The sequence below is a fragment of the Theropithecus gelada genome, chromosome 16 (genome assembly GCF_003255815.1).
Source record: "Theropithecus gelada isolate Dixy chromosome 16, Tgel_1.0, whole genome shotgun sequence".
NCBI lineage: Eukaryota > Metazoa > Chordata > Mammalia > Primates > Cercopithecidae > Theropithecus > Theropithecus gelada.
The window spans coordinates 53,044,569-53,070,450 of record NC_037684.1 but is presented as its reverse complement, the minus strand read 5'-3'; the positions used below and the strand labels follow the sequence as shown (position 1 = coordinate 53,070,450).

At 58.2% G+C, this 25,882-nt stretch overlaps 2 protein-coding genes across 4 annotated transcripts; one reads left to right on the top strand and one right to left on the bottom strand.

Moving 5' to 3' along the window:
* Nucleotides 1-383: 383 nt before the first annotated feature.
* CBX8 (chromobox 8) lies at nucleotides 384-8,238 on the top strand. Of its 3 annotated transcripts, none has more exons than XM_025362369.1 (5): nucleotides 384-687; nucleotides 5,527-5,570; nucleotides 5,764-5,829; nucleotides 5,956-6,022; nucleotides 6,508-8,238. In XM_025362369.1, exons 2-5 carry the CDS (start codon nucleotides 5,533-5,535, stop codon nucleotides 7,417-7,419), a joined length of 1,083 nt encoding a protein of 360 aa, XP_025218154.1. In that variant the 5' UTR covers nucleotides 384-687; nucleotides 5,527-5,532; the 3' UTR covers nucleotides 7,420-8,238. The 3 variants fall into 3 exon arrangements, with proteins under 3 accessions (XP_025218154.1, XP_025218155.1, XP_025218153.1); XM_025362368.1 differs by lacking the exon at nucleotides 384-687 and adding an exon at nucleotides 4,744-5,131; XM_025362370.1 differs by lacking the exon at nucleotides 5,527-5,570 and having other exon boundaries at nucleotides 405-687.
* A 5,387-nt stretch (nucleotides 8,239-13,625) lies between these two features.
* CBX2 (chromobox 2) lies at nucleotides 13,626-23,730 on the bottom strand. The gene is made up of 5 exons (XM_025363818.1): nucleotides 23,602-23,730; nucleotides 23,476-23,519; nucleotides 22,488-22,553; nucleotides 20,078-20,183; nucleotides 13,626-18,185 (listed from the first exon to the last, which is right to left on the bottom strand). Exons 1-5 carry the CDS (start codon nucleotides 23,671-23,673, stop codon nucleotides 16,881-16,883), a joined length of 1,593 nt encoding a protein of 530 aa, XP_025219603.1. The 5' UTR covers nucleotides 23,674-23,730; the 3' UTR covers nucleotides 13,626-16,880.
* Between the last annotated feature and the right edge of the window lie 2,152 nt (nucleotides 23,731-25,882).

The following is a 25,882-nucleotide window of genomic DNA, read 5'->3' as shown; positions in this document are numbered from 1 at the left end:
AGCTGAACTTCACAAGGATCCAAAGCCCCAGCTGTGGAGCTTTAGGGACTTGAGCTTAGGGCTTCTCAGGCAGAACCCCTGCTGCGTCCCCCTGCGCAAGTGACTTGGCCCCAAGGTGCCTCTCTTTCCTCATCTAGAAAATGGGGATAGTAGAACTGATGTTACCTGGCTGTTGTGAATCTTAACTGGGATAACGCAAGCACTAGATATAGGGCAACTAGTTAAGCAATAGATGTTGCTTAACTCTGATGGGATATTTTCCTCCTGTGGAGGGGAAGAAAGGGGGCCTGATTTCAGTTTCTGGGGTTTAAGGCAGAAATGTGGCTTCTAGAATGTGTGCAGCCTTCTGGGAGATTCCTGTAGAGTGGGCAGGCAGCCCCTTCTTATTCTTTGCAGCCTGTTCTAGTGCTTCTCTAACAAGGAGGATCTGTGGATGTCTCCTAGGGAGGAAAAAGTGGGACAGGAAAGGTGGGAGCTTCTTGCTCTTGGGAACAACTAGCGGCGGGAACCAAGGCCAGAAACCCGGACAACCTCAATTTCAGTCACCCAGGCTGGGCCTTGGGACCAGTTTCCAGAATGTCGGGTCACCCTGCGGCATTCCCGCAGCAGGCGGCAGGCGCCCAGCCCTAGCTCGGCGTCGGGGAAGCAGCGCTGCGGGACGCCCGCCCGGCTCTGGGGCCGCAGGAGGTAAGCCACTGGCCACAAGGCCACGCCTCGGAGCCGCCAGCGCTCACTTCACTGCCGGCCCGCCCGAGGCAAATGGTTGACTTCCAAATCTGCCCGCGTCCGCAGCCAAGACCGGGCAGGTCCGACGCCCGCCAAGCCGCGGAGTTGAAACGCTCCCAAAGAACCGGCCGGCCTCATCCTCGAGCTAGAGGACGCGCTAGGGCTTGCCGGCCTGGCCCGCGACCCAGGAGCCCAGCGTCCCGCTGGGGCCCGTTCACCCCTCTCCTTGGACTGCGCCAGCCTCCAGCCTCCCTCCCGGAGGACGAGTCTTTGGGCCGCGGGCCCAGGGAGGCCTAAGAGGACCCCCAAACTCCGGGGTCTCAGGAGGTTGCAGTATCGAGTGCAGAGTCCCGGCACCTTTTGGAGGCTGGGGCCGAGGGTAGGGCGGGCTACCGGGAGCAGGTCGCAGACCGTGGGCCTGCAGTCGCGGGCCGTGCGCCTAGGTCGCCAGAAGAGTGCAGAACAGGGCGGGAGACCTGGGGGTTTGGGAAGCAGGTGTCCCCAGGCGGGCGGGAGCCCGCATTTCCGTAAACAAAGAAACGGGGCAGCTAGTCTCAGGAGAGGGGGTGGCTGTTAAGAGAATCGCGGACAATTTCCTTCATAAAAATGCGATCTGAGAGCATTTGATTTCCACTTTCACTCCCCCCATCCCCCGCCCCAACACACGCACCGTCTCTAAAGACACTCAAATTGCAGCCATATGGGGCTAAAGTAATAGGAAGCAGTTACCTTATTTACTGCAGAGGCGGCGCACGCAAACCTGGCAGCCGCAGCCTCAGCAGCGGACCGCCGAGCAATGGGATTAAGAGTAGCCTGTCTTGTCTTTTACAACTTTGTTTTGTTTGCTCCTGGGAGGTGTAGGTGGGAAAGGCAATTATCTTAACTTTGAACCAGGAAAGCGGTTGTGTGGAGAAAAGAGAGGTGGCGAGAATTTAGTCAGTCAGGGAAGGGGGTTCGATAAGAAAGGTGGGGAACAAGGATCCTCTTTCTGTAGGTTCCTAAGACCGTACCACCAGCTGACCTGTCCTCTCGGTCTGGTTCAGACCCGGCTGGAATGACTGCAGACCTCCTCCCCCTCCACGCCCATGCGTGCTAGCCCCCTCTCCTAGCGCCCTCTCCCGGAACACAGGACTTCCTCCCGTGCCCACCTAGCCAGAGCCCGGGAGGTGGGCTCCCATTTCTCAGACCGCCACCTCCCGCTTTGTCTCCAAATTGTCAAGGAGTGAGGTTGCCCTGTGACCTGTTTTCACACCCCCTGCAACGCTGCTCTCTCGCGGGCAGTTGGGGGGCAGCGGGTGCGCCAGGCAGGGATGAGACATACTCATCCTTCCTTGCTTTCCTTGGCGGGACTGAGAGCGTCTGCTGCTGACAAGAGCCAGGCTCCCTGCCCTTAGATTATTCTATACCTCTTCTTTCCTTCTGAATCGAGTTCCACCTTTGCCACAGGCTTTGCAGGATTCCCCGACGTTTGCAAACTCAGACTCTTTGCAAGTGATAATTTTGTTCAGAGCAAGCATTTCCGAAATAATCACCATCAGGCACGAAGACAGGTGGAGAATTGGGTGGGGAAGCTAAGATAATTACCTAAGACCATATCCAGAGGAGGGGGCCGCACCTGCCAGCATCAGAGGTTTCATTTCTTCAAGTTTCAGAGGTATTTAGGCAAAGAAGGGAGAATGAGGCAGAAAGAGAGGGAGACGGAAGGAAGGAAGGAGGGAAGCAAGGGAGGAAGGAAGGAAAATGGAAAGAACGCATGGAGGAAGGACTAAAGCTATCTTTTTCGGGGAGAAACTGAAACTATCTCCTGCACGCCTAGTGCAAACCCCATGGTCTGTAAAGGCATCAAGGGCAAGCACAACTCCGGGAACCCGGTTCCAGAAACCCTATCTGAAGGAAAACCACCGCTCTTCGCGGGTGCGTGAGAGCTTGCCAGGGGTGGGGGTAGGGCGCGAGGTCAGGCGGGTCAGGTCCCCACGGGCCACGCCGGGAAGGCCCCCTCCCTCCCACTTCCACAGTGGCCCTGAAGCCAGCCCGAGGAGCTGAGGCGGCCGGTGCGGGGCTGGAGCCGAATCCTCGGCGGGCAGCGGATTCCAAGAGGGGGCAGGCGGGAAAGGCAGAGCGACCCGGGCCCAGGGCGGAGGGTGGGCTTTCTCAGGGCGGGGAAACCAGACACTTATAGGCGGCTGAGGCCGACTTTATTTTTACTGCCCAAACTGTTGGAAAGTATTTAAGCTTAAGCAGAAACAGCTGTATCGCTGGCACCGGCCGACGAAACTATTTGTTACCGGGAATGACTTTTTATGATTCAGGACGCGGCCGTCGGCGGCCTCCCACGGGCGGCCCGCGAGGGTCACTGGGAGATCTGAGCGTCCTCGACGCGCTGTTCGTTCAGACAGAACGGCCGGAGAGATGGGACTGTTCGGCCAGCGGTCACCTTGTGAAGTTTAGGAGCAAGGCCAAAACCTGAAACCCGTGTTTCCAGGGGCTGGGGCAGGACCGGGAGGGAACATGGGCGAAGCGCCCCGCTTGCCGCCGCGGGTCGAGGACCTCGCGGCTGCCGCCGTCTGCGCGCGCCTCACTTTGGACAGGAGGCCAGTTTTCCGCTCTGGGCTTCCTGCCTCTCCGAGTCTGACTCCTTGGCTGCTTCTCTCTCTCTTCCTATCGTTCTCTCGCTGCCTCTCTTTTTTTCCCGCCTCTCTTTCTTCCACCCCATCTCTGGCCAAGGGAAACCGCTTCCAGTCGGGCTGATCATCGATGTTTGAACTAAATCGTGGGTTCCGAGGAGTGGGAGTTGTCATTTGGAGCTTGAGCACTAAGAGAACAGGGTGGGAGGGAGCTGGACCCGGAGTGCGGCTGCTGTCCCCAGCGCCGCCCCCGCCACGGGTCACCGGCAGCCTAGCTGGCGGCAGGGTCGGCGGTGCACGTGCGTATGTGCGCACCGCGAAGCGGTCGCGGCCGGTCCTTGTCCCTTTCCAGGAGCCCGCCATCTTCGCGCGTGAGACCCTCTCGCGCAGCCCGCACTGGACCCAGCGACGTCCCCCAGCTTCCCGCGCCGGCGTTTCTCGCAGGATGTCCGCCGCTCACGTTGGGAAAAGCGGTGGACAGGAAGTGCACGGGCCGGGCGCCGGGGTCGGGGGGAAGCCAGACGCACCCCCAGCCGCGCACCCCATCCCGTGCCGGCTCTGCCCAGATGCCCTTAGCCCACCGAGGCCACGGGCAGGGGGCGACCAGGGCAGGCAAGGTCGGTGCTGGGGCCTGGCGGGGGCGGGCAGCGCGGGCTAAGGGCAGGGGCAGGTGGCTGCGGGCGTCGGGGACGGTCGGGGGGCAGGAAGAAGCCGCGCGACATCCTCTGTGGGGTCCCGGGCTGCAGGCGGGCTCCGGAGGGAACAGCCGGGCCTCCACCAGGTCTGTGTTTGGCTTCGGAGCCGGGGAGGAGCGCTCCAGCCAGCCCGGCTCGCAGGGCCCAGAGGGTGGCCGAGGGCAGGGCCGCTCGACAGGAGCCTGAGACACAGGCACATTGATTTGTTAGCGGGACCAGGCTGTGGGGGGGTGGAAGTTGCCATGGAGACCGGGGGTCGGGTGTGCGGGGCGGGGGGCGGGGGCCGGGGGAGAAGCGGGCCGATGGGCGCGCCGCAGGCTCTCGGGGTTCGGGCGCGGCCCGCGGCGCCCCAGCACCTGTGCATTGTGCATTGTGCGGCGCGAGCGGCGGGGGGAGGGGAGGGCGCGAGTCCTGGGCAGTGGGGGTGGGGCGGGCCGGGGTCTGCCGAGGGGCGGAGCTGGGCTGACATCGCCGCGGGGATCCCAGCGAGAGCTGTGGGGGACGCCGAACACCGGAGGGACAACTTGGTGGCGGGGGAGGGGGCCCCGGCGAGGACAGAGGGCGGCCGGCCCCCCTCGCCAGCCCAACAGACTGACAGCGGCCGGGCCCGCCCTCCCCGCGGCGTCACTTCCGGCGGCGCCCCCTCCCTCTTGCCGCTCCGTCTCTGGAGTCGCCTCGGACTCCGCCCCCTGGCGATTGGAACGCGGGTCACGTAGCAACGCGGGGGAGAAAGGGAGAGGGGCGTGGCTCGGAGTTCGTCCAATCAGCGTGCGGGGGCGCAGGCCTCCGGCCGCTCGGCTTTAGCAACGTCGTTAGCAACACGTGGGGCGGGAGGAAGCGCTGGGCGGAGGGGAGGGGGCCGAGCGGAGGAGCGCGGGAGGGGGGCCGCGGGAGGGAGCGAGAGCGCCGGGAGGGGGAGGAGAACTGACGTCAGCGGGAGAGTATTATGGTCTGTCGTGCGCTGGCTGCTGCTTTTCTGCTCCTGGAAGCGGCCAAGAGGGGAAGCGGCGAGTCAACATGGAGCTTTCAGCGGTGGGGGAGCGGGTGTTCGCGGCCGAAGCCCTCCTGAAGCGGCGCATACGGAAAGTAGGTGCTCCCGGGCCTAGGGCCTCCGTGCGGCCGGGCCCTCCCCTCCCGGCCCGGGTTCCCTCCCCCTGCTGCAGCCCAGCTTCCCTTCCCCCAGGTCCCAGCAGCGGCCGCGGCCGTGGCGGCGGCGGCGGCGGCGGCGGCGGCTCTGAACCCAAGCGCTTTCCTTAGACTTGCAGCGATGCACGGATTGCATGGGTGGGGGGCGGGGTGGGGAATGAATGCCGGTGCATGCACTTTGTGCAGCGTTAGGTGCAGGGGTGATGCAGTGGGCGCGTGCCTTTTGCGGCGGGGTTTCGAGCATTCATCTGGTGCATGCATTTTCGCATGCATTTCTTGTATCCTCGTCATGCATTTCTCCCCATGCACACACATTATCCCCTTTGCACCCGCAGGGACGCATGGAATACCTCGTGAAATGGAAAGGATGGTCGCAGAAGTAAGTAGGTTATATGCAATTCTCAATCCCATACTGTTATTCGGGAGCTTTCTTTCTTCCTCTTTTTGCCTTTACGTTGAAATACAATACAATGCAATGAGAAAAGTTACACACACACACACACACACACGCACACCCTCTGCTCTCACCCTGCTCCTGGGACTGATGCCTACTTCTTCCTGATTCCCTTTAGGTACAGCACATGGGAACCGGAGGAAAACATCCTGGATGCTCGCTTGCTCGCGGCCTTTGAGGAAAGGTACAGACCCTTCCAAGTCCCAGCCACTCACTTAGAAACAAGTAGAGTGGCTTCTCTCCAGCCTGGACTAGAGTCCCACTTGCTTTCTTTACTCACGCACCTCTTCTCCTTTCCTTCTTTCTCCAGGGAAAGAGAGATGGAGCTCTATGGCCCCAAAAAGCGAGGACCCAAGCCCAAAACCTTCCTCCTCAAGGTAGGTTGGCAGTGTCCAATGGTGGAGGACAATGTTGTTGAGTCATTTGTGGGAAGGGGGCCCTGAGGACTGTGAGCCAATGGGGTGTCCACACATGTTGCCTATTTGTAATCTAGGAGGGAGTTCCCTGACAAGATGTCACCAAGTCAGTAGCAGCTCCAACCGTGTCTGGGGGGACTGGCTTGGCCACACTAGAATTCCTTTACCCTCCCCCTCCCAAATGGACATATAATCAAATGCAAAAAGTGTGCTTTTTGCGAATGACTGCTTCCAGCCAAATCTTCTATCCCTTCTCCCATCCATCTACCTCTCAGCTCCAACAACCTCCCCACCTATTCATCCACCCACCCACCCACCCATCCATGCATCCATGTAGAAATTCCCAGGCATCATAGGGTAAAGATAGGAGATCAAGGCTAGAGCAGGAGTCGTGTGGGGGTGGACAGGGCCCTGCCCCACTCTTGATACTATCTTCTCTCCTGCAGGCTCAGGCCAAGGCAAAGGCCAAAACTTACGAGTTCCGAAGTGACTCAGCCAGGGGCATCCGGATCCCCTACCCTGGCCGCTCGCCCCAGGACCTGGCTTCCACTTCCCGGGCCCGGGAGGGCCTTCGAAACATGGGTTTGTCCCCGCCAGCAAGCAGCACCAGCACCAGCAGCACCTGCCGCGCAGAGCCCCCTCGGGACCGGGATAGGGACCGGGAGCGGGATCGAGAAAGGGAGAGGGAGCGAGAGAGGGAGCGGGAACGTGAGAGGGAACGAGAGCGGGGTACCAGCCGAGTGGATGACAAGCCCAGCTCGCCGGGGGACAGCTCTAAGAAGCGAGGCCCCAAGCCACGGAAGGAGCTCCCAGACCCCTCACAGAGGCCCTTAGGCGAACCCAGCGCCGGCCTCGGAGAGTACCTCAAGGGCAGGAAGCTGGACGACACCCCTTCCGGGGCAGGAAAGTTTCCAGCCGGCCACAGCGTGATCCAGCTGGCCCGAAGGCAGGACTCGGACCTGGTGCAGTGTGGTGTGACCAGCCCTAGCTCAGCTGAGGCCACGGGCAAGCTGGCTGTGGACACCTTCCCTGCCAGGGTGATAAAGCACAGGGCTGCCTTCCTGGAGGCCAAAGGCCAGGGTGCCCTGGATCCCAGTGGTGCTCGGGTCCGACATGGCTCAGGCCCCCCCAGCTCTGTGGGGGGCCTCTACCGGGACATGGGGGCCCAGGGGGGAAGGCCCTCCCTCATCGCCAGGATCCCTGTGGCCAGAATCCTGGGGGACCCGGAGGAAGAGTCCTGGAGCCCCTCCCTGACTAACCTGGAGAAGGTGGTGGTCACGGACGTGACCTCAAACTTTTTGACCGTCACCATTAAGGAAAGTAACACGGACCAAGGGTTTTTTAAAGAGAAAAGATGAATGCTGGGTGGGTGTGCCCAGGACGAGAGCAGGGGAGAGAGTGAGCGTGAGCTTGGCATAGTGATTTTTATTTCTGGGTGGGATGTGGCCTTTTGGCTGGTCCCGTCCCTGATGTGACCCCCACCCCCACCAGCCCCTTTCATCCCTCCTTCCTCCCCGTCAGTTTTTGTTGGAAAGATTATCTCTAGAGTTATATTTTCTATTAGATGTAAATATGTTATTTAAGAAAAATATCTAAATATATATATTTCAACTCTTGAAGTTGTTTTATTTAAAGGAGAGAGACTCTCATTGTGCTTTAGTTGGGGCAGGCAAATGAGCTGGGGCAGGAGGGGCCCCCTTGCCCCAGGGCTCTAGGGAAGTTGGGGCCTGGGTACAGGTTTCTGAGAGTGTCTGGAGGGGCTTGGCCTGCCCACCCCACCCCTCCTCCCTTCTCCCACAGCCCAATGCCAGACTCCTGGCACCAAGGCCCGGCCCAGATTTGCTCTCTCTTCCCATTGGCCAGGCAGGCCAACAAAAGGTTGGCTCCCCAATCAGAAAAAAGGGGGGGTGGGGTCAGTTTTCCTTTTTTCACTTTTTTTTTTTTTCTTTTTTTTAAGGTAAAGAAGTCTATTAGGGAAAAACAGTATTAACTTGAATAAGCTTTTCGTGTGTGATGTTGAAGGTTAAAACGTCTCCAGCAGGCAGGGACAGGAGGTTTCTCCCCAGGACCACACCAGGAAATGCACTTTAGGGAGGGGTGTGTGTGTGGTACACGCAGATCGTGTGTATGTCATGTGGATAAAATCTCCCCGTTCCCTCGTTCCTTTCCTTACTCCGCAGAAAGAAAAGAAATCCAGCGAATCTGTTTACATTCCCGAAATGCCAGGATAAATTGGGAGGATTGCGTGTCAGTGCTCAGAGTTCGAGACAGTTGTTTTACAAGAAAAGTGTTGGGGTGGACTTTTACTTTTCGCGTCCTCTAGCTTCGCCAGGAGAAGAGACGGTGGCCCCCACCTCCCAGGAAGAGTTGGACAAGCCTCCCTGCCTGGGGAGGGCGGGCCGCCAGCTCTGTGATGGACACACGGCCAGACAGGCCCACCCTGCGGGACCCACGGAGGGAGGCGCGGCGGCGGGCACTGGGCGGCGGGCGCTGCTGGGAGCAGTGACTTCGCACCCAGGCCCTCGCCACGGCCAGGCTTGGAGTGTGGCGGAGGACCAGGGCTCGGGGCTCGGAGATGGGGCTGGACTCACCCCCGCGGCTCCCGCCGGGCACGGAAAGGAGGGGCGAGGCGGGGTTTTCATCCAAGTATGTGCATCGGAACTTTTGCTTTTTCCTTTTTTTTTCCCCCCGCCCTTCTTAAAAGCAAAAGCTATAATTTATAGGTCTTTTCGATTCGCAGTGTTCTCTATTTGAACTCGACATTCAAACTCCGCCAAAGGGGGAGGGAGGAGCGGGAGTTGGGAGTGGGGACGGCCGCGGCGGGGAAGGCCGTACGCGGCGGCGGGGCCTGGGACGCCCCTGCCCGGCGGACTTGACCGCTCTGCGCTCCGAGGGCGCAGAACGTGCGCCCCTCTTTTGACTCAAAAGCACAAATCAGTCCCCTCCACTCCACCCCCGTCTCTCGGAGCAGGGATCCCGCAGCCTCCCTGCCCTCCCCGCCCTTAAAGGGCCAGCGAAGATCTAACTTACCATTGCTTGTAGAGGGAGGGGCGCGGGGGCCCTGAGCGCCAGAGGAAGCACAGACTCGGGGCGAGCGAGGCGGGGAGTCGGGGGTGAGGGAGCTTCGCGTGGAGTGGGGGGTGCTGGGAGGGAACCCAGCCTCATCCTCCGCACTCCCGGCTTCTCAGCCTCTCTCTCCTCCAGACTTTCTTGCCTTTAAAGAGAGAAAAGGAGGGAAACGGTGTATTACATGATGGTGTTTGTTTTTGAATATCAAATTGCGCCTATAAAGAGAAGCCCCTGGAATGGGGATTTTTATCTACTCACATTTGTAAAACTGGTATTTTAGACTTTGTATAAAGAAGCGCCGTTGACTGAGTGTATCTATTTAAATGTCGATGCTATTTTCAGATGAAACTTCACTGAGGGGGCATGTCTGTTACCGAGAGGACGGGACTGGGGGACACGCGTCTTCACCTGGCCGCCGCCTTCCCTTCTCTCCCGCCTGCCCTTTACTCCCACCTCCCTCCCTTCCTGGGGCTGACTTTGCCCCTTCCCTTGGACCTTCCTCCAGCCAGCTTGGCTCTGTCCCTACCACCCCTCTGTCCTGCTGTTTGTCCGTGGCCGTGCGTGTGTGTCTCCTCCTCTCGCTCTTGCGACGCTGACCTGGGGGGTGGGTGGGCAGGGGCCGGGGGCCACGTGGCTGGGAGTCTGCAACCGCGCAGGATGTGTGCGCTGTTGGGTTTATTTGATTCTAAGATTTGTACAAATCTCCAATCGATCTCCGCCTCAGCCCAAGAGTGAAGCTTCGGTACTTATCTTCTGCGGTTGTGAATGTCTGTATCCAATACCGCTTTTTACGTGTTTAAATACATACTTTGTAAATAGAGACATGGCTTGGTTTTATTCTTCTTTTTCTTTCCCTGAGCAAAGGGAAGAGGCATCCCAGGAAGAGAGGATCCGTCCCTCTTCTCTCAGTACCCATCCCATCCTCCCGCCCCCATCCTCTCCCCCATCGGCGGGGAAACGGTTCCTGCAAAGGCCCTTCCCCAGCTGGGGAACCCACCTGGCTGGGATAGAGGTGGGCGTGGGAGGCCGCGGCGGCTGACTCTCCTCAGCCCGTCTAGGGGAAGCCGTTTGGCTCTCCGCGCCTACTGGCTGCACTTCTTCGGGACCCGGGCAGTATCTGGGGACTCCGGAGGATGCGCCTGAGGTCGGGGGTTCACCTTTCCTCTGACGGGCTCCTCCAACGCGCCACACCCCCAGGCCGGAGGTGTCTGGTCTCCGAGGCCCCGGGGCCTCGCCGCGTTGCCCACAGCCTCCCGGGCCAGCCCCTCGGCGCTGTTGTGAGACCCGCTTTCCAGACCCACCCAATCCTGCTAGCGCTCCCCGAAATGCAGAGCCTCGCGCCTATTGATTGAGGAATTGAATTCGCGGGTATTGCTAGGCAACTGCCTGCTCGGAGCCGGCGCAGAGCGCTGCTGATGTGATTAGTGAACCTGGCGCCGCGGCGCCGCAGCCCCGTGCACCCCCGCCCCGGAGTCCCCGCAGCCTTTCCGGCCCAGGTCTCCTAGGTGGGCCTAAACCCCAACGCTGGGCAAGGGACGGTGCGGGGAGATCAGAGTGCGAGGTGGGGGTGGAGAGGGAGATGTTCTTGGCCTTTTCTGGCCACAGACTTCACAGCAGTGGGGGCGGGGTCTTGAAGCCCGCACAGGAGAGCCATCCTTGGGATCCCCAAAGAGGCCACCGCACTAAACCCAGTTCTACTTCCATAGTACCCGGCAGACGTCACCCTGCCAGGACGCCGCGATTCAGGCTCACCCGTAACACCCACCCGGAGGAACATGGACAGGGGTAGCTCACGCATCTCCAGCCCCTCGCTGAGGAGTCAGTGGCCCGGCCCTTGGCAGATCTTCCCCCTTCCCAGCTGTGACCAGTGTGGGAGGGCGCGGGAGGACAGGAGCGTCCTGGCGCCCGGGCCCAGGGCAACGGATCACAGAGCCTTGAGTGCCCTTCCGACGTGAGGGCCTGCGCTGCCGGCCGAGTAGGGTAGCTGGCCGCCAGGTGTCAAAGATCTCAGCCCGAGCCTGCCCCACCGCAACGGGTGGTCTCTGTGCTGGCAGGGGACATCAAGAGAAGGTGGGTGGGGTGACCCAGCGATGGTCGCCGCTTGGACGGGGCTCCCTTCCGAGTCCATTCCTGGGCATGTGGGGCGGTGGAATGGGCTCTTGCTTAAGCAGACGGGAGGGCCCCCACCCTGCCCCTTTTTTGGGTTCGCTGGCCATCAACCTCGGCTTTGAGGAGCGCCCTCACGGGTTTCCGTTTCCTGGGCAGATTCCCTGGGAGTCCCCCACAACTGCAGAGACCAGGTGTGCGTGGCGGCCTCCAGCCGGACTGGTTAGCCTGCGTCCCGAGGACAGGGCCGGCTAGTGCGGCCACCGCGGCGGGAAACCTGGCCTCGCACAAACATTGATTGGGTTGGAAGGTTCATGCTCTTCCTAGAGTGTTGGATAGGATTCATTTTCCGTCCCTTTGATGCTGGCTTCGCACCAGTCCTGATCTAGGCACTGTGCCGTGCGCCCGGGCCGCCGGCGCACAGATCTGCCCCGGCCCTCTGGGGCTCCTGTGCCGGTTTCCTCTTCTCATCTAAAAGCCCTCCAGGCCGAGAGACGTGCTGTCCAGCGTGGAAGGCGGCTGCCCGCAGCCGCGGGTCCTGAACGCGGCGAGAGAGGCTGCGGGCAGGGTCGGGGCTTTCCTCCTGAGACTTCGGAGGCGGAGGTGGCCGGGGGGGTGCAGGTGGTGCGATGCAGTCCCGGGCACCCTGGAGACGCGGCTGGCTTTTCCCTTGTCGGTCCGAAGGGCCGGCGGCCGACCTTGGTGGGATGCGCGCGCCCTCTACAGGTGGCGGCGTCGGCCCGGGTCGCCCGCGCCCACCCCTTACCCCCGGGGGGCCAGTAGCTTTCTGGTTGCGAGCCCTAACTGAGAAAGCCTTATCTAACCCCCACCCAACGGCCTGGGCGCCCACCACCACGGGCGCCCCTCTGCGTCCTCCCTGAGCCCTGGCGCTGGATCCACGAGGGCGGAGGGGAGGACGGAGAGGTCCACACGCCCGGACCACCGTCCTCCCAGCCCCTCCGCATCCATCGCTCCCGGCGCCCGCGGGCAGGTCGCGGCGGCTTGGGGCCGGGCCCTCGGCAGCCCAGTCTATTCTTCTGAGGGGGCACTGGATTAGGCGATCACATCAGCGGCGCAGAAACTAACAAAGGCCGAGCGAGCTCGGCCCGGCACCCGTCTGGCCGAATCCCCGTAGAAACGGGCTCTCCGGAAAGCCTGGCTCCGCATCGGGAGCCGCGCCTGTCCCTGCTCGGCCAACTTGCTCCTTCCTGGTGGTCCCAGCCGCTTTCTGCAGCCCTCATAAGCCAGAGGACAGGCTCGCTGGGGTCGCCCCTGCCCACTTTCTCCAAAACAAAACAGCCAGAGACTTGCGAAGGCAGCAAAAGAGAGCCCACCAACAGTCTTCTTTCTCTGCAACAGTCTGATTTCGAATTCGCAGGCCTTCCTGGAGCGGACTAGTGCTGGGGGTCACATTTCCATCTGTAGGGGGAACGCTTTCCTGAACCAAAAGACTCAGGCCTTGGCCCCAAGTAGCTTTTCACCCAGTGACCGCAACATCTAGGCCCAGCTTCCCTCTTCACTTCAAAGAAACTCTGTCCTCCCTGGAGGCTGGAATTTATGAATAAATTCATGCTGAGGTTGGTGCAAGCCTTAAGGGGTCGGGGAACGTTCTATAATAAGCAAATCACCTCTTTTTTCGCGAGCCTTGGGTTAGGAGTTGCAGTAGCTTCTAACTCACAGTGACTCCTCTGGAATTTTATGGCTGCCTCCTTGTAAAGCGTTAGCACATGTGGTGGCTTCAAGGGGTTGAGTGGCTTTCCAACATAGCTTCTCTGGATATTGTGGGGGCGGGGAGAGGGAGAGTTTTGGTTTAACTTTGAATGTCTCTGGAAGGGGAGCAGTCTCAAAAATGAGTTGATTATACATTGCAGCATCCCTGACCTCACCTAACAGATGCCGGTAACGCTGCCCCTGTCCCCAATCCCTGCCATTGTGTTTTTTCTATTTTTCCCATTAATTCAGTCTCTCAAACTCAGCACTACTGACGCGCTGGGAAAGATCATTTCTTTCTGTCATGGAGACTGTCCTGTGCACCTCAGGACATCCAGCAGCACTTCTCTGGTATCCACACACTATATGCAAATGGCACCCACCCCACAGCGTGACAACCAAGACCTCCAGATCTGCCAAGGGTCCCCTGCAATGCCAAATTGTTCTCTGTTGTGAACCACTGGTATATGGACTCTTAAACCCCCATCCCTTGCTTGGAAACACATGTTTTTCTGCACCCTCTGCAAGCGGCCAAGCCTTTCCCAGGCTTTGATTTTTCTGTGCCACAAGTATTCAGCCCATGTCCAGACGAGTTATTTTGCCTCAAGAAAGGAAAAGAGCAGAGTCTATTGTGTTTCCAGGGATCACTCATGATGTACACCAGGCCAAAAGTTTTTTAAAAAATTTATTGATATACTAAGAGATAACAAAAGGACAAAAATCTTCTGACGCCATTTGCTGTCTTTCCCCTGTAAAATAAATTAACATCAGTCTAAAAAAAGAAAAAACTCTGCAACTTTGCTAGTTTTCCAAAAATGCTAGAAAATCAACAGAATCATGGGATGCACTTGAGTAAAATCTGGTCGTCTAGGCACTACCTGTCCCCAACTCCATTCCCTTTCCCCACACCATCAGGGGCTTTTTGGGGGAAACATTTCCTTGAACTGATTGATCCTAATTAAATGTGGGCCCTGGGCTGCTGTCCTGTTTCAACACAGATCCTCTCCTAGGGCAATAACATATCTACTTTTGTTCTCTTTTAAGAAAGCAAACAGCCATAGTTGAAAGCAATTAGAAGTGGCATGCATGAATGATTTTTTTTTTTTTTTAATTAAAAAACACAAATCATGCCAGTGATTGGCTTTGGTTCAAAGCTTGATCCTCCCCCAGTCTCCCCTTAATGAAAGCTCTGGGCCCAGAGCCCTCTCCAACTAGGTCAGAATTTCGAGCGTAACCAAAACAAGGAACACTCTTTTTTGGTACAAAATATATACATATGAAAATATGCCAACACCTCTAAGGAAGACAGACTAGCCACTGCTTCCTATTCAATACAGGAGCAAACAAGATGGGGTTAACACACCATTACACACATACACACTGCCACAGTTCCTGTGGGACCTTTGGGAAAAAAGCAACAATGCATCTTGTCAGATGTGCCAGACACCTAGCTACACAAACACACACACACATAAATAGCAGCAAATAAAAATAGAAAGTCTACTTTTATTTATTGGTAAACGTAAAACAACCAAGTCTGAGCATTTGGTGCAGTTCCCAGTGGTGGCCCTTGCCCTGCACACGTGCACACGCTCTTGAAGCACCAGGAAACACACACGACACAGTAAGAAGGCAAAGTGGCTGGGAGTAAGGTATCTGCAGATTCAAACTTTGGGACTGAAGTAGCTGGTAAGCAGAAAGGCACCGAATCAGGGTCTGGAGAGACCTGGCTGCTGGGGAGGACAGGCAGCCAGGGACAGATCCTCATTTCTCCAACAGCTCCTGGAAGGACAGAGTCACCCCAAGGGCTTGGAGAGCTGTTAGTCTGGCTTTGGAGCGTTGAAGGTAGCACAGCGCTCCGCAGGAAAGAGTCACAGGCTTGGCTGTCTGGGCACAAGGAAGCTGGTGCCCGAGGCCCATCATGCCAGGATCCATGCCTCCTCCCAGGATGCACGGTGAGCTGGAATTTCTCCCTCTCCCATTGGGGGCAGCTCTTCCTTACTGTCTGCTTCCAGCTCGGGCCTAGCTATGTGGGACCCCCAGCCCTTCAATTCGCCGAGGCGGGCACCATTCCTGTGGCAGCCACCACCACCACTGTGGGCTGGCCCTCAATGAAGCCATGGACATGGGTCCATCCCCAAAGGCACACTGTTAAGATCAATTTGGCTACACCAAGGCCACCTCTTCCTATTTGGCACGGTGAGGTACTGGGGGGTCTTGCAGTCCGGTAGGCCTGTCCCCCGGAAAACAGAGCCCATTCCCGAAGTCTGGGCTACTCCATGGAAGGGTAGCCTTCCCTATAGTCAGGCACTGGAATACAGCCCCATGCCTGCGCGCTGACTCCATCCAATCAGAGGAACACAAAGTGACCACGCCACCCCCGTTTTTGGCATCACAAAGACCCAGTGACCAGATTGCCTGCCGCTGCCACCTCTGGGCTGCCCTGCCTTTCTGCCCAAGCTGCTCTCTCAGAACAGAAATCCTGATACTGGTCAGAAGCCATACAAGGTAGCTCCCAGACGTGGCCACCTAGAGGTGGCTCACAAACTTAACAGGGGCCTCAGGGCCAACGCTGACAGATTCAGCTTCCCAGGGCCCTCTATCGGGTGGGTCCCCTAGAATTTGTCCAGCTTCCCAAATGGTACAGGTATAGTTTTTCAGCTGGAAAGGAGCCAAGCAGGGAGCACCTAAAGGTGTGGGGGATTGTCAGGGAAAGTGATATTCCTTAAGGAATGCCTCATCCACTTAGGCAGGACCCACAGCACACACCTGCAGCATGGGCAGAGCCGACAGACGGGCCCATCGACTCGCAAGTGCCAGCACTCCTGTCCTCCAGGTCTCCGGGGCAGTCTGTGGGCCATTAGCACAAAGCCAGTCCTTTATTAGCAAAAGGGAGATGCTGAGAGTGGAGGGAGGGGCTTGCTTGCCAAGGCTCCTGCCCACTGGACTCCCCTGGACCTGAGCACCTCCACTTTGGGTTTTCCTTGGGACACTGAACTCTGGGCTTTCTAGAAATGGAACATGCTTCAGTGGGCCTGGGGCAGGGGGTGGGTCTGGGTTTGGAAGGGGACTTGAGTCACTTCTCCTTGGGACCCGGTCAGGAAGGAGGGCGGCAGCCACAGCCTGCCTCTCCTGCTCCGAGGCGTGGAGGCTCTTCGGGTGGAACCTAGCTGTGGGACCACCCCCTCCCCACCCATGCTGGCTCGCAGGCTGTTTGGGGGCTGTGGATGCCACCCTGAATTGGGGCTAGATGGCCACAAAACCAGCCTTTTAGGGCTCCTGGACTTGCTCTACTCTAGCTGCCTGCCACTGTCCTTTCACAGTAAGGCCCCAGCCAGCCCCCAGCTGTCAGGGGCAAGCTCCCCACCTCACCACTGCGGGTTCAAGCAATGCTAGCCAGGCCCGCCCCTGCTCATCCCATCTCCCAAAAGCTCCCACCAGGTGGAGGGAACACTAGTCCCACTGGCCTTGCCTACCCCCAATACTCTCTGCCCACCCCAGGGCTGAAAGCGAGACACACCAGATGCCCCAGCTGACACCTCAGCCCCTGCAAGACAGGGAGCAAAGCAGTGATGCCGTCACACAGGCCAGTGAGGAGCAGTTCAAACGCAGCCACGAAGCAGCCTGCTCTGTTCAAGACAGTCACATTGAGCCACAGGTGCCACTGTGTTTCCTGAGGCAAGAGGCGAGAGCGAAGAGGCCTGCAGAGGTAGGAACACGGTGGAGACCAACAAGGCAGCGAGACCCCCTGCCCTACCTCGTGGGACAGGGCAGGATGAGGGGAGAAGCCCCTTCCAAGTCTGCCCATCAAGGAGACCACCCACTCCTCCTCCCCAACCCAGACTCGAGGGGGCTTGGGCTGGGAGTCAGTTAGCCAAGCAAAACCACAGGCAGCGAAGGGGAGGAAGACCGGGCAGCTGGTAGCGCGGGGGATTCAGTAATGCCTCAGGTTGAAGAAGCCCACGCTGGTGGGAGACTCCTTCACTGTGACGGTGATGAGGTTGGCAGTGACGTCAGTGACAAAGACATGCTCGATGAGGCTGCGGGTGGGCTTCCAGTCCTGGCTGGTCTGAACGGACACTGACGGGTTCTGACCAGTGTTGGGCGGCGAGGCGGAGTCCGGGTCAGAGTCCGAGCTGCTGCTCTCCTCGCCGGCGCTCATCTCCGGCAGTGTGGCTGCCTTGCGGGCTTCTCCAGGGGCTGTGCGGCTCTCCTGCCCACTGGGGGTAGCACTGCCCTTGACATAGTCCCTCTTGCTGGCAGGGGTGGGCGGTGCCACTGCTCTGGAGGCCAGCTTCTCACTTTTGCTTGTGTCAGTGGGCATGGCAGCCCCGCTGCCCCCAATGAGGCCACTCCCAGTGCCCTTCCCAGGGACTGGGTTGGTAGCTGGGACACCCTTGGTGGCGGTGGCATGGCGGGCAAGCAGACCCACCCCAGGCATGCCATTCTTGACACTTTGCAAGTCCAAGACCTGGAGGCTCAGCTCCTGGGTGGGTGCTGACTGAGGGCCTGGGCACCCAGCAGGTACCCTGCTGGCACCATGGGTGTGTGTGGGACCCCCTGTGCTCCCTACTTTCTGCTCCACAGCCCCGCTGCTGGGGGCCTTCGGGATTTTGCTTCCTGGAGGACTCATTCCCAGCTCCCCTTTCTGCGTCCTCACCTTCAGGTCCAGCCCAAGGCCGCACTTGGTGGTGGCCTGGGCCTTCAGCGCCAACCTGCTGGCGGCCTGGCTTTGGGTCATGCGGTTCATGTAATGCACGATGGAGCTCTGCCAACTGATGCCACCCCGGCCAGGGCTACTGGCCATGCCCTTCATCAGGCTGGCCAGGTTCTCTGGGGTGGCCATGGCACTGGGGCTACCACAGGCCTCCTTGGCATGGGCCTTCAGAGCTGCCAGGCCTGCCACGGGGGCGCTGAGTGGAGGGGGTAGCTTGCTGGCTGGGGCCCCCAGATCCTTCCGGGCGGTCTTCAGCACCTTGGCCAGGCTCACGGGTCTTCGGGTTGCCTTCTGCTCTGGGGGCAGGGGCTTTCGTCCCCGCTTCTTCCGGATGGGATCCTTCAGCTCGGGTTTGGCCACCAGGATCTGGGCCTTCTTCTGAGGCACTGGGTGGGTGTCGCGGCCCCGGGGACCCCTCTTGGCATCTAAATCACTGTCATCCTCTTCATCCGAGGAAGAGGATGACGACGTAGAGGAAGAGGAGGAACTGCTGGACTTGGATTTGGAGGGAGCATCAGGTTCCTGAAAAAAGATAAAGAAGTTGGCTGGGTGTGGTGGCTCACGCCTGTAATCCCAGCACTTTGGGAGGCTGAGGTGGGTGGATCACCTGAGGTCAGGAGTTCGAGACCAGCCTGGCCAACATAGCGATGCCGTCTCTACTAAAAATACAAAAATTAGCCGGGTGTGGTAGCACGTGCCTGTAGTCCCAGCTACTGCAGAGGCTGAGGCAGGAGAATTGCTTCATTGAAATTGGGAGGTGGAGGCTGCAGCGAGCCGAGATTGTGCCACTGAACTCCAGCCTGGGTGACAGAGCAAGACTACGTCTCAAAGGAAAAAAAAAAAAAAAAGATAAGGTGTCACACCTCCACTGCCTGCTCCCAGGGTCCAGAGCGCCATGCTGTCCCCAAGGAACACTGGGCACCTTGCAGCCATCAACTCCTGTGGCTTCCAGACCAGAGAAGCAATCAGGAAGGAGCAACTTCTCACCACGCTCACAGTTCCATGAGAGGCAAAATCAAAGGTAAAATAGAGAGAAAAATAGGTGACTCATAAAAATGAAGTCAGAATAAGGACGGACGAAGTCCACACCATAACATCCCGGTCCACCATCAGCTTTCACGGGGAATGCAGATTTATCTCCGGGCTGTAGAGCAGACGTTCAAAGGGAACGGTATCCAGAGCATCACAGTTATCAGGACTCAGGAGGTTACAGGTCATATGAAGTAGCACACACAGCTTTGCAGCCTAAACCAAGTGGGCTTCGGTATCCCCATTTCCCAGTCTGAGCCTTACAGGACACAGGTAAACAAACCACTGCCCTCCTCGCCTTCTGGATGTCACCCCAAATATTAAATAAGAGTGTCCTCGTGTTTCATAGGCCTCCCATGCTGCCTGCTGGATCAGAATTCTACAGCGTGAGCTTTAGGGAGTCAGATCCAACACTGCCTCCCTACCACCCCATTCTCCCGACTTCAACAGGAGTGATCTCCTCAAACCTCCTCAAATAAGGCGTCAATCACTGCCTTGTAGCCACTCCTCAGTCGGCAGGACTTCTGCAGCCCCACCATCCTGCTCGAAAGGAAGATTTTCAAGACAATGTGAGGCCAGTATAGACCAGCCAACAAGATTCTACAGCACAGAATCCCGTTCACTCAGGAAATCCTCCTGGAAAGGCGGGTTCTGTAAGTGACTGAGCTCGTGGCCACAACATGCAGAGGTCCACGGACAGTGCCGGGAGGAGGGAATCAAAGCAGCACCCGGGACTGAGGCCAGGCCCTCCTCCCTGATCCTGTCCTGCCTCACCTGTCCTCAGGGAAGGGAGGGGCCCTGCCATGGACCCCAGGGGTGCCTGCATACCTGTGGCGGGGTGACAGGACGGTACCGAGACGGCCGAAGCGCATCATCAGTCCACAGTCCCTCTGCCCTCCTCCAAAGCCCCTTCCGGCACCCCCTGGCTATTGGTCAGCCCTGCCTTTTCTGGCCACCTCGATTTAAGGTACACTCACAGGTGGGCCTGGAGTAGCCCAAAATCTTGGGCTTGTGGGTCACATCTAGTTGGCAATCCTATGAGCACCTACTGTACGCATGCTTCCTGTTCCTTTCTGGACCCCATGGGAGTGAAGAGTGCTTGTCAGCAGCAGTTTGACCCTGCCACCCAGCAGAGAGGCGTGCAAGACAGGCTGAAGCAGGAAGCCCCTGGGAGGGGCGGGGAGGAACTCTCAGCCGGCTGGGGCTCCTGGGCAGCAGAAGCTGAGAGGCAGGAAGAAAGGGGGCTCCTGTTTCCCGAGTAGAGGGACAGACTGTTGGCAGAAGTGCCACCCCCTTCCTGAGGGCCCCAAACCCTCCCTCTGCCTGCCCCCTACCCCAAGGGAGTGCTGGGAGGTGGGGTCAGTACGCCTGGCGCAGCCACCCACCTTGAGCTTGGAGCGTCGGCTGCAGGAGGACATGGCAGTGAGCTTCCTTGGCCGGCCTCTCGGCCTCTTGCCTCTCTTCCGGTTCTGCACCTCCTTCTCATGTTCCCTGAAGGCACACTTACTAGTTAATGGGGGAGAAGCCCTAGTGCATACCCCTTCTATCACATAGGACTCTATGGCTTCCAGCACCCTATTCCTGTCGGCCTGCAATAGCTTATCCTGTCTGCTGCAAACACATCATCAAATACCCAAGGCAGAGGTCAGACCCCATTTTTTGCACTAGGGTCAGTAACCAGCCATCCCATTTCATTTGGGTAAGAACAAGCTGAAGACAGGAAAGCAATGCTGGGAAAACGATGATACCCCAGTTTTCTCCGACCTCTCTTAAGACAGCTTCCTGCCGGTGCACTGCTGCGTGGAAATTCTAGCATATCCTAACCAGAAGTGGCCTTGGTGGCCACGCGGTCCAACCTACTTACTTTCAATAGGAGAAGGAAGCCCAGGGCAAGGAGATGCCAGCAATCCCCTGGGCAGCTGCCTATGCATGAAACCCTCACCCAGGCAAGGAGCAACATGGGCTCTGCCCTCCAGCCCTCGCACAGCCTGACTGCTGGCATATGACTCTCCTTGTTTCCTTTTTAAAAATACCTCTGTTCCTAAACTCTACTCTTGAGGGAGATAACAAAAGAGCCGAGTTCTGAAGTAGGCAGGGCTCAGTGCATGCCCCACCCTCAGTACCCCCCGAAGAGCCTCCACACCTGCTGGGTCATGAAGCGCTAGTAGAACCTCCAGCCCCCAGGGAAAGCTTTATTTCAGACTACTCTCAAGGGAAGGGTCCCTGGTAATTACACTGGGCAAACACCATCTCACTGGGGCCTGGAAGACAACCTCCTCAACGCAGTTCTGATCAGTACCAGGCAAAGCTCATACTCCAATTAAGTACTGGTCCTTAACCCGAAATCTCCTAAAAGGCCAGTGAAGAGTTGCATGGATCTCCTCCGCTGAAACATTAACCTGTGGACGGAGTGCTGTGAGCCTGTGCGTCGCCAAGGGCTACACCCCCACCCCCTCCAATACCAAGCAGGTAACGGCCAGCTCCCAGTGCCCAGAGGGAGCTAGCGTGTTGGTGGATGGAGAGGGCTGAACAGCCACCTTCTCCGTTTTCTTTCTTCCACGATGTAATCCAAGCCACCCATGGGTTTTAAACTCTTGTTATCTCAGGTGTTTCTGCTCTAACCAAAACCAGGGGCAAGGGCACAATCTCTCTCAACTGTTAGGACACTGTGTTAGATGCAGAGAAAAGTACCAACCTCTGAAGTGGGTCAAGCCATTCCCCCACCCCAAGGCTCACAGGACCCAGACAGGAAACAACACAAGACAATGGGTTGCCATTACAATTTTCCAAAGGGATTTAAGCAAGCACAGGCTCCTCTTCTTTTTACTCACCCCATCAGAAAACTCTTCTTTCCCCACTGTCATGTCCCCTCTGGGAAGACCCAAAATGTTCTGCTACAGCGGAAAAAAGGGAACGCGCCTTTCGCCACCAGAGAACAAACCTGTCAGATTGACCCTGGCTGGGAAAGACTCCGGCAACCAATTCTTCTGCCTCTATCCACAGGGCAAGTCCAGCCAGGGGAGCCAGGGGGAGCTGTCAGTGAAACACCCCACGCCTTGCCATTGCTTGAGTGGCACTCCCTGGCCCTTCATGCTGGGGTGCGGTGGGCACATCCACTGTCCTCTCCTCACCACCCCTTGCCCTCGAACATCTCAAGGAGGCCTATCTCTTAACCCAAGCTTCCTACCTAAAAATAGAAATGACATCTACAATGACAGAAGCAAGTCTGGCCCAATCCGGTCCCATGGGGCTACCTGGTACCGTATGCTGCAGGCCAGAGCAAAATAAATGTTTCGTTCTTGAGAGACACCACGATAGGCACAAGCGCACGTTGTGTGTTCCAGCTCCCTCTCTGAGCCTTCTCTTGCCTGATGGCACACATGTGCAGGGCTGGAAGGGCAGGCCTGCGTCACTGTGGCAAACCTGCTATCCTGGTTTTCTGTTAGCGCCATGTGCAAGTTACTCAGCAGAAAAGGCCAAGAGAAGCTACATCTTTATCTGAAGCAACTGGAAAAGTTGGTTTCTGCAAGTATGGCTGTCAGAAAAACCAAAGCGGAACTTACTTGGGGTCTTCTCAGGGATGGATACAGGCTGGCTGGGAGAAGGTGGGAGAGGGGCTGGCTGGGGACTTTTACAGCCAGTCACAGAGATGGCCCTGGAGACAATCTTGCTAAGGGACCTCAGACCACAGCCCCAGCTCCAGCCTCCGGGCAGGCGAGCAGCGCCCAGCACGACTCTGCAACCAGCCACCATCCCTCCCCCACGCCCTCCCCACAGTGCTGTCAGCGTCCTCACTTCTTCTGGAAGGCCAGGAGCAGCCTTGGGTCCAGGATGTTCTCCTCCGGCTCCCAGCTGTTATGTCTGCAAAGCAGAGGGCAGGGCAGCATTAGACGCCAGGCTGAAGATCACGGCTTTGCAAAGCAGCCCGAGCGGGCCCGCCCTCACCACTCCTAGACTCAGGCCGATGGCTGTGGCACCGTAGCACCATGGCACTTCTCAAAGTGCAAACCCAGCTTTTGGAGGCTGGCCACCCCCCACCAACCCAGCACTCTAACCTCAAACCCAAAGGGAAACTGCCGCTCCAACTCCCCAATTAAAACAAGGCCACAAGAGGACTCCCACAGTCTCTGCCTGGGAGAAAAACAAATCCCAATAAAACGCAAAGTTGCAGAGAGGGAATCCCCCAAACCCTGGCCTGGAGCCAGAGAAGGAAGGGAAGGCAGGTCCAGGATGCAGGGAGGGGCACAGGCGCCCAGCCCGAGATCCAGAACAATGTGGCGCGCGGGCCGGGGCACCTCGAGGGGTAGCAAAGAAAGAGCGCGGTCCGGGGAAACGGGGCCGCGGGAGCAGCTGTGCACAGAGCCCCTTCCGGGGATGCCAAATCCCCTCCCTTCCATTAAAAGAAAGAAAAAAAAAGAAACCCCACATCCATCAATAGGAAGCTCAGGTTACAGCAGAGAGAATCTAGCCAAGAGGAGGGGGGCTTGCATCCCGCGCCTCCCTCCCGGCCGGGGCGGGGGATGGGGGGAGCGCGGCGCCGGGGCCGAAGAGGTTCCGGCGCGGGGGGCCGCCCAGCTCTCCCCCGCGGGCGTGTAAACAAAGGGCAACCTCGGGCCGGGCGGCCTCCGCCCCCTCAGAGCCGGAGGAGCCCGCGGGGACCCCGCGAACTTCCCGCTCAGCCCGCGGGCGCCCCCAGGCCCCCGGACGGCGCGGCCGAGGGCTCCACGTCCCCACCCCCGGGCGAGGGGGCGGCAGGGCGGGCGCAGCGTCGCGGGGGACTCACTTGGAGGACCAGCCGCGCCACTTGACCAAGTACTCCAGCTTGCCCTGCGGGGAGAGAAGAGGGGCCGTGAGCCAGACGGGCGGCGGGCGGCAGGCGGCGGGAGGGGGCCGGGCGGGCCGCACGCACCTTGCGGAGCCGCTTGCTCAGGATGCACTCGGCGGCGAAGACCTGCTCGCCCACGCTGCTCAACTCCTCCATGCTGCCCGGCAGCCCGCCCGACCGCGGCGCCAGCCGCCCGTAGCCCGGCCGCACCGCCGCGCGCCCCGCCGGCCGCACACAAAGCACCGCCCCCGCCCGGCGCCGGCCCGCCCCGCGCACGCGCACCGCCTCTCCGCGCCCGCGCCCAGGCCCGCCGCCCGCCCCCGCGCGCTGCCCAAATCCCGTGCGGGCCAATCAGCGAGGGGGGGCGGGCGCGGGGCGGGGCGGGGCGTGCATTGTCCGCGGCGGGCTGGGAGTCGCGCTCCGGTGGGGGGTCCCGCGCGGGGTCCGGGGCTGGGGCCGGGGCGCGGGCGCGGGGTTGGGGGCGCGGGTGGGCCCCTGGCTGGGGGAGGAGGTGCCTAGGGGCTTCGGCTCTGAGGCGCCCACCGAGTACCGCGTGGTCCCCGGGGCGCGCCCGGCCTTGCTCCCAACTCCGTTTTCCGGGCAAAAAGCCATTGTTCTGGCTCTAAGGGAGGGAAGCGGGACGGGGCGCGGCGGCCGCTTCCTGCCCCCGCCTTCGAGGGGCGCTCCTCCGGGGCGCGCGGGGCCCCACCCTCCCCCGGCTTCTTGAACTGGCTTTTCCTCGGCGGTGGGGGAGTCGCTCTGCTTTGGACTGGAGCAAAACGGGTCGGGGGCTGGGGGAGGAAAGGAAGATGAAGTCCGGGGGAGGGGCCCACAAACCCCGGCAGCCCAGGCTTTTCCCCTCAAAAGCGAGAGAGAGGAAAATGCATTAACTGAAACCACCAAGCACTCTAAGAAAGAAGTAATACGAACTGCCCGGAGTTCTTATTAAACAGCTGTGAAAAGTGGATCCAGTCCCCGAGTTTTAGGGCACGTGTAGGTAGAAAGCCAGCTGCACTTTTTCTGTATTTGTTCCCCGATTTTGATGAAGTGGAGGGGGAGGGGGCGATTTGCAGGGCTGTTCCTAACTTAGGACTAGGTCAGTAGTGGCCCGCCAGGGCTGGACAGCCGGCGTCCTTCGAATCAATTGTCCGCGGTCGAAAAGGGTCAGGCCACGTTATGAAAGTGGGGGTGACCCCTTGTCCTCCCTGGGATCGTAGTACGCAGGCTACCCTTTTATTCCGGTGTTAAGATTCTAATTCCATGAACTCACCCTTTAAGTTATTTAGATTTTGAATCAGGACAACTGAAACATATAATGAAAGAGATAGACCTGAACCATAACTTGACTCGTCTCAATGCAATCTAACTCCATGAAAGTTCACTCTGCTTTTGTTGCTTACTTGAATACAGCTGCAAAGTTCTCTTTCTGTTGAACAGATCCAAAAGTCGTTTATTGTTGTAGGAGACTGTCTCAATGTAATTGTGATCATCAAAACCATATTTATAAAGGGTTCTGCAGGAGAAATATGTTTTTTTGTTTTAACAGAAAGGCCTACTGGAGAAAATACTGACGTGTAGGAACCGATCTTTCCATTTATGGCGTGTTCTTCAGTTTCTTTGGTTAGGTAAGTTACATTCATTTGATTTCCTGGAGAGAACGTGCAAATTCAGATGTTGTTTGCAAAGAGGGCAGGAGAAAGGGAAACGTCCTTGGGGGGAAGGTGTTTGTTTACTCAGGGACAGAGGCAGTAAAGAATCCTTGTGTTGGGTTAAAACTGGCCTCTGGAGTGAAGGGATCCGCTAACAGCCTCTCCGCCTGGCTCCTTTTGTATCCCGTCTTGTGCAGCTTGGCAGTAAATTGTGGAGTTGAGGGCAAAGGTGTATTTATTGTAATCCTACAAATAGCTGGATCAGTTTCACATCACGTTTCCTTGCAGAATTCATCTTGGGTCTAAGATTTTGCCCTGGAAGTTTCCAGTTTCCTCTTTGACCCATGGTATGCTGGGATACTTGCTTGATTTCTTTTTAAATAAGAGAAGGCTTTGAAAAGGGAATGATTTCTTTGCCTAAGAAATAAATTTGCTAGAATTTGATACTAACACATTGAAAAATAAATCAGCGTCCTGGAAGGTTTAACATGTACATCATCTACCTAATTGCAAACACTCAGTTTGGATAAAATAATATTTAGATAATTCATTTGGAGAAACAAATATGACAGATTTGGCCAGAATGAAACAATCAGATACATACTGGGAGCGTGTGATCCAAAATCTGTGGCACATTTTCTAAAAACAAAGCTGGGAGTAGGCAGAAGGGAGGAAAGACCCCAGCTAATCCAAGTGTGTAAAACAAGCGGACGTCT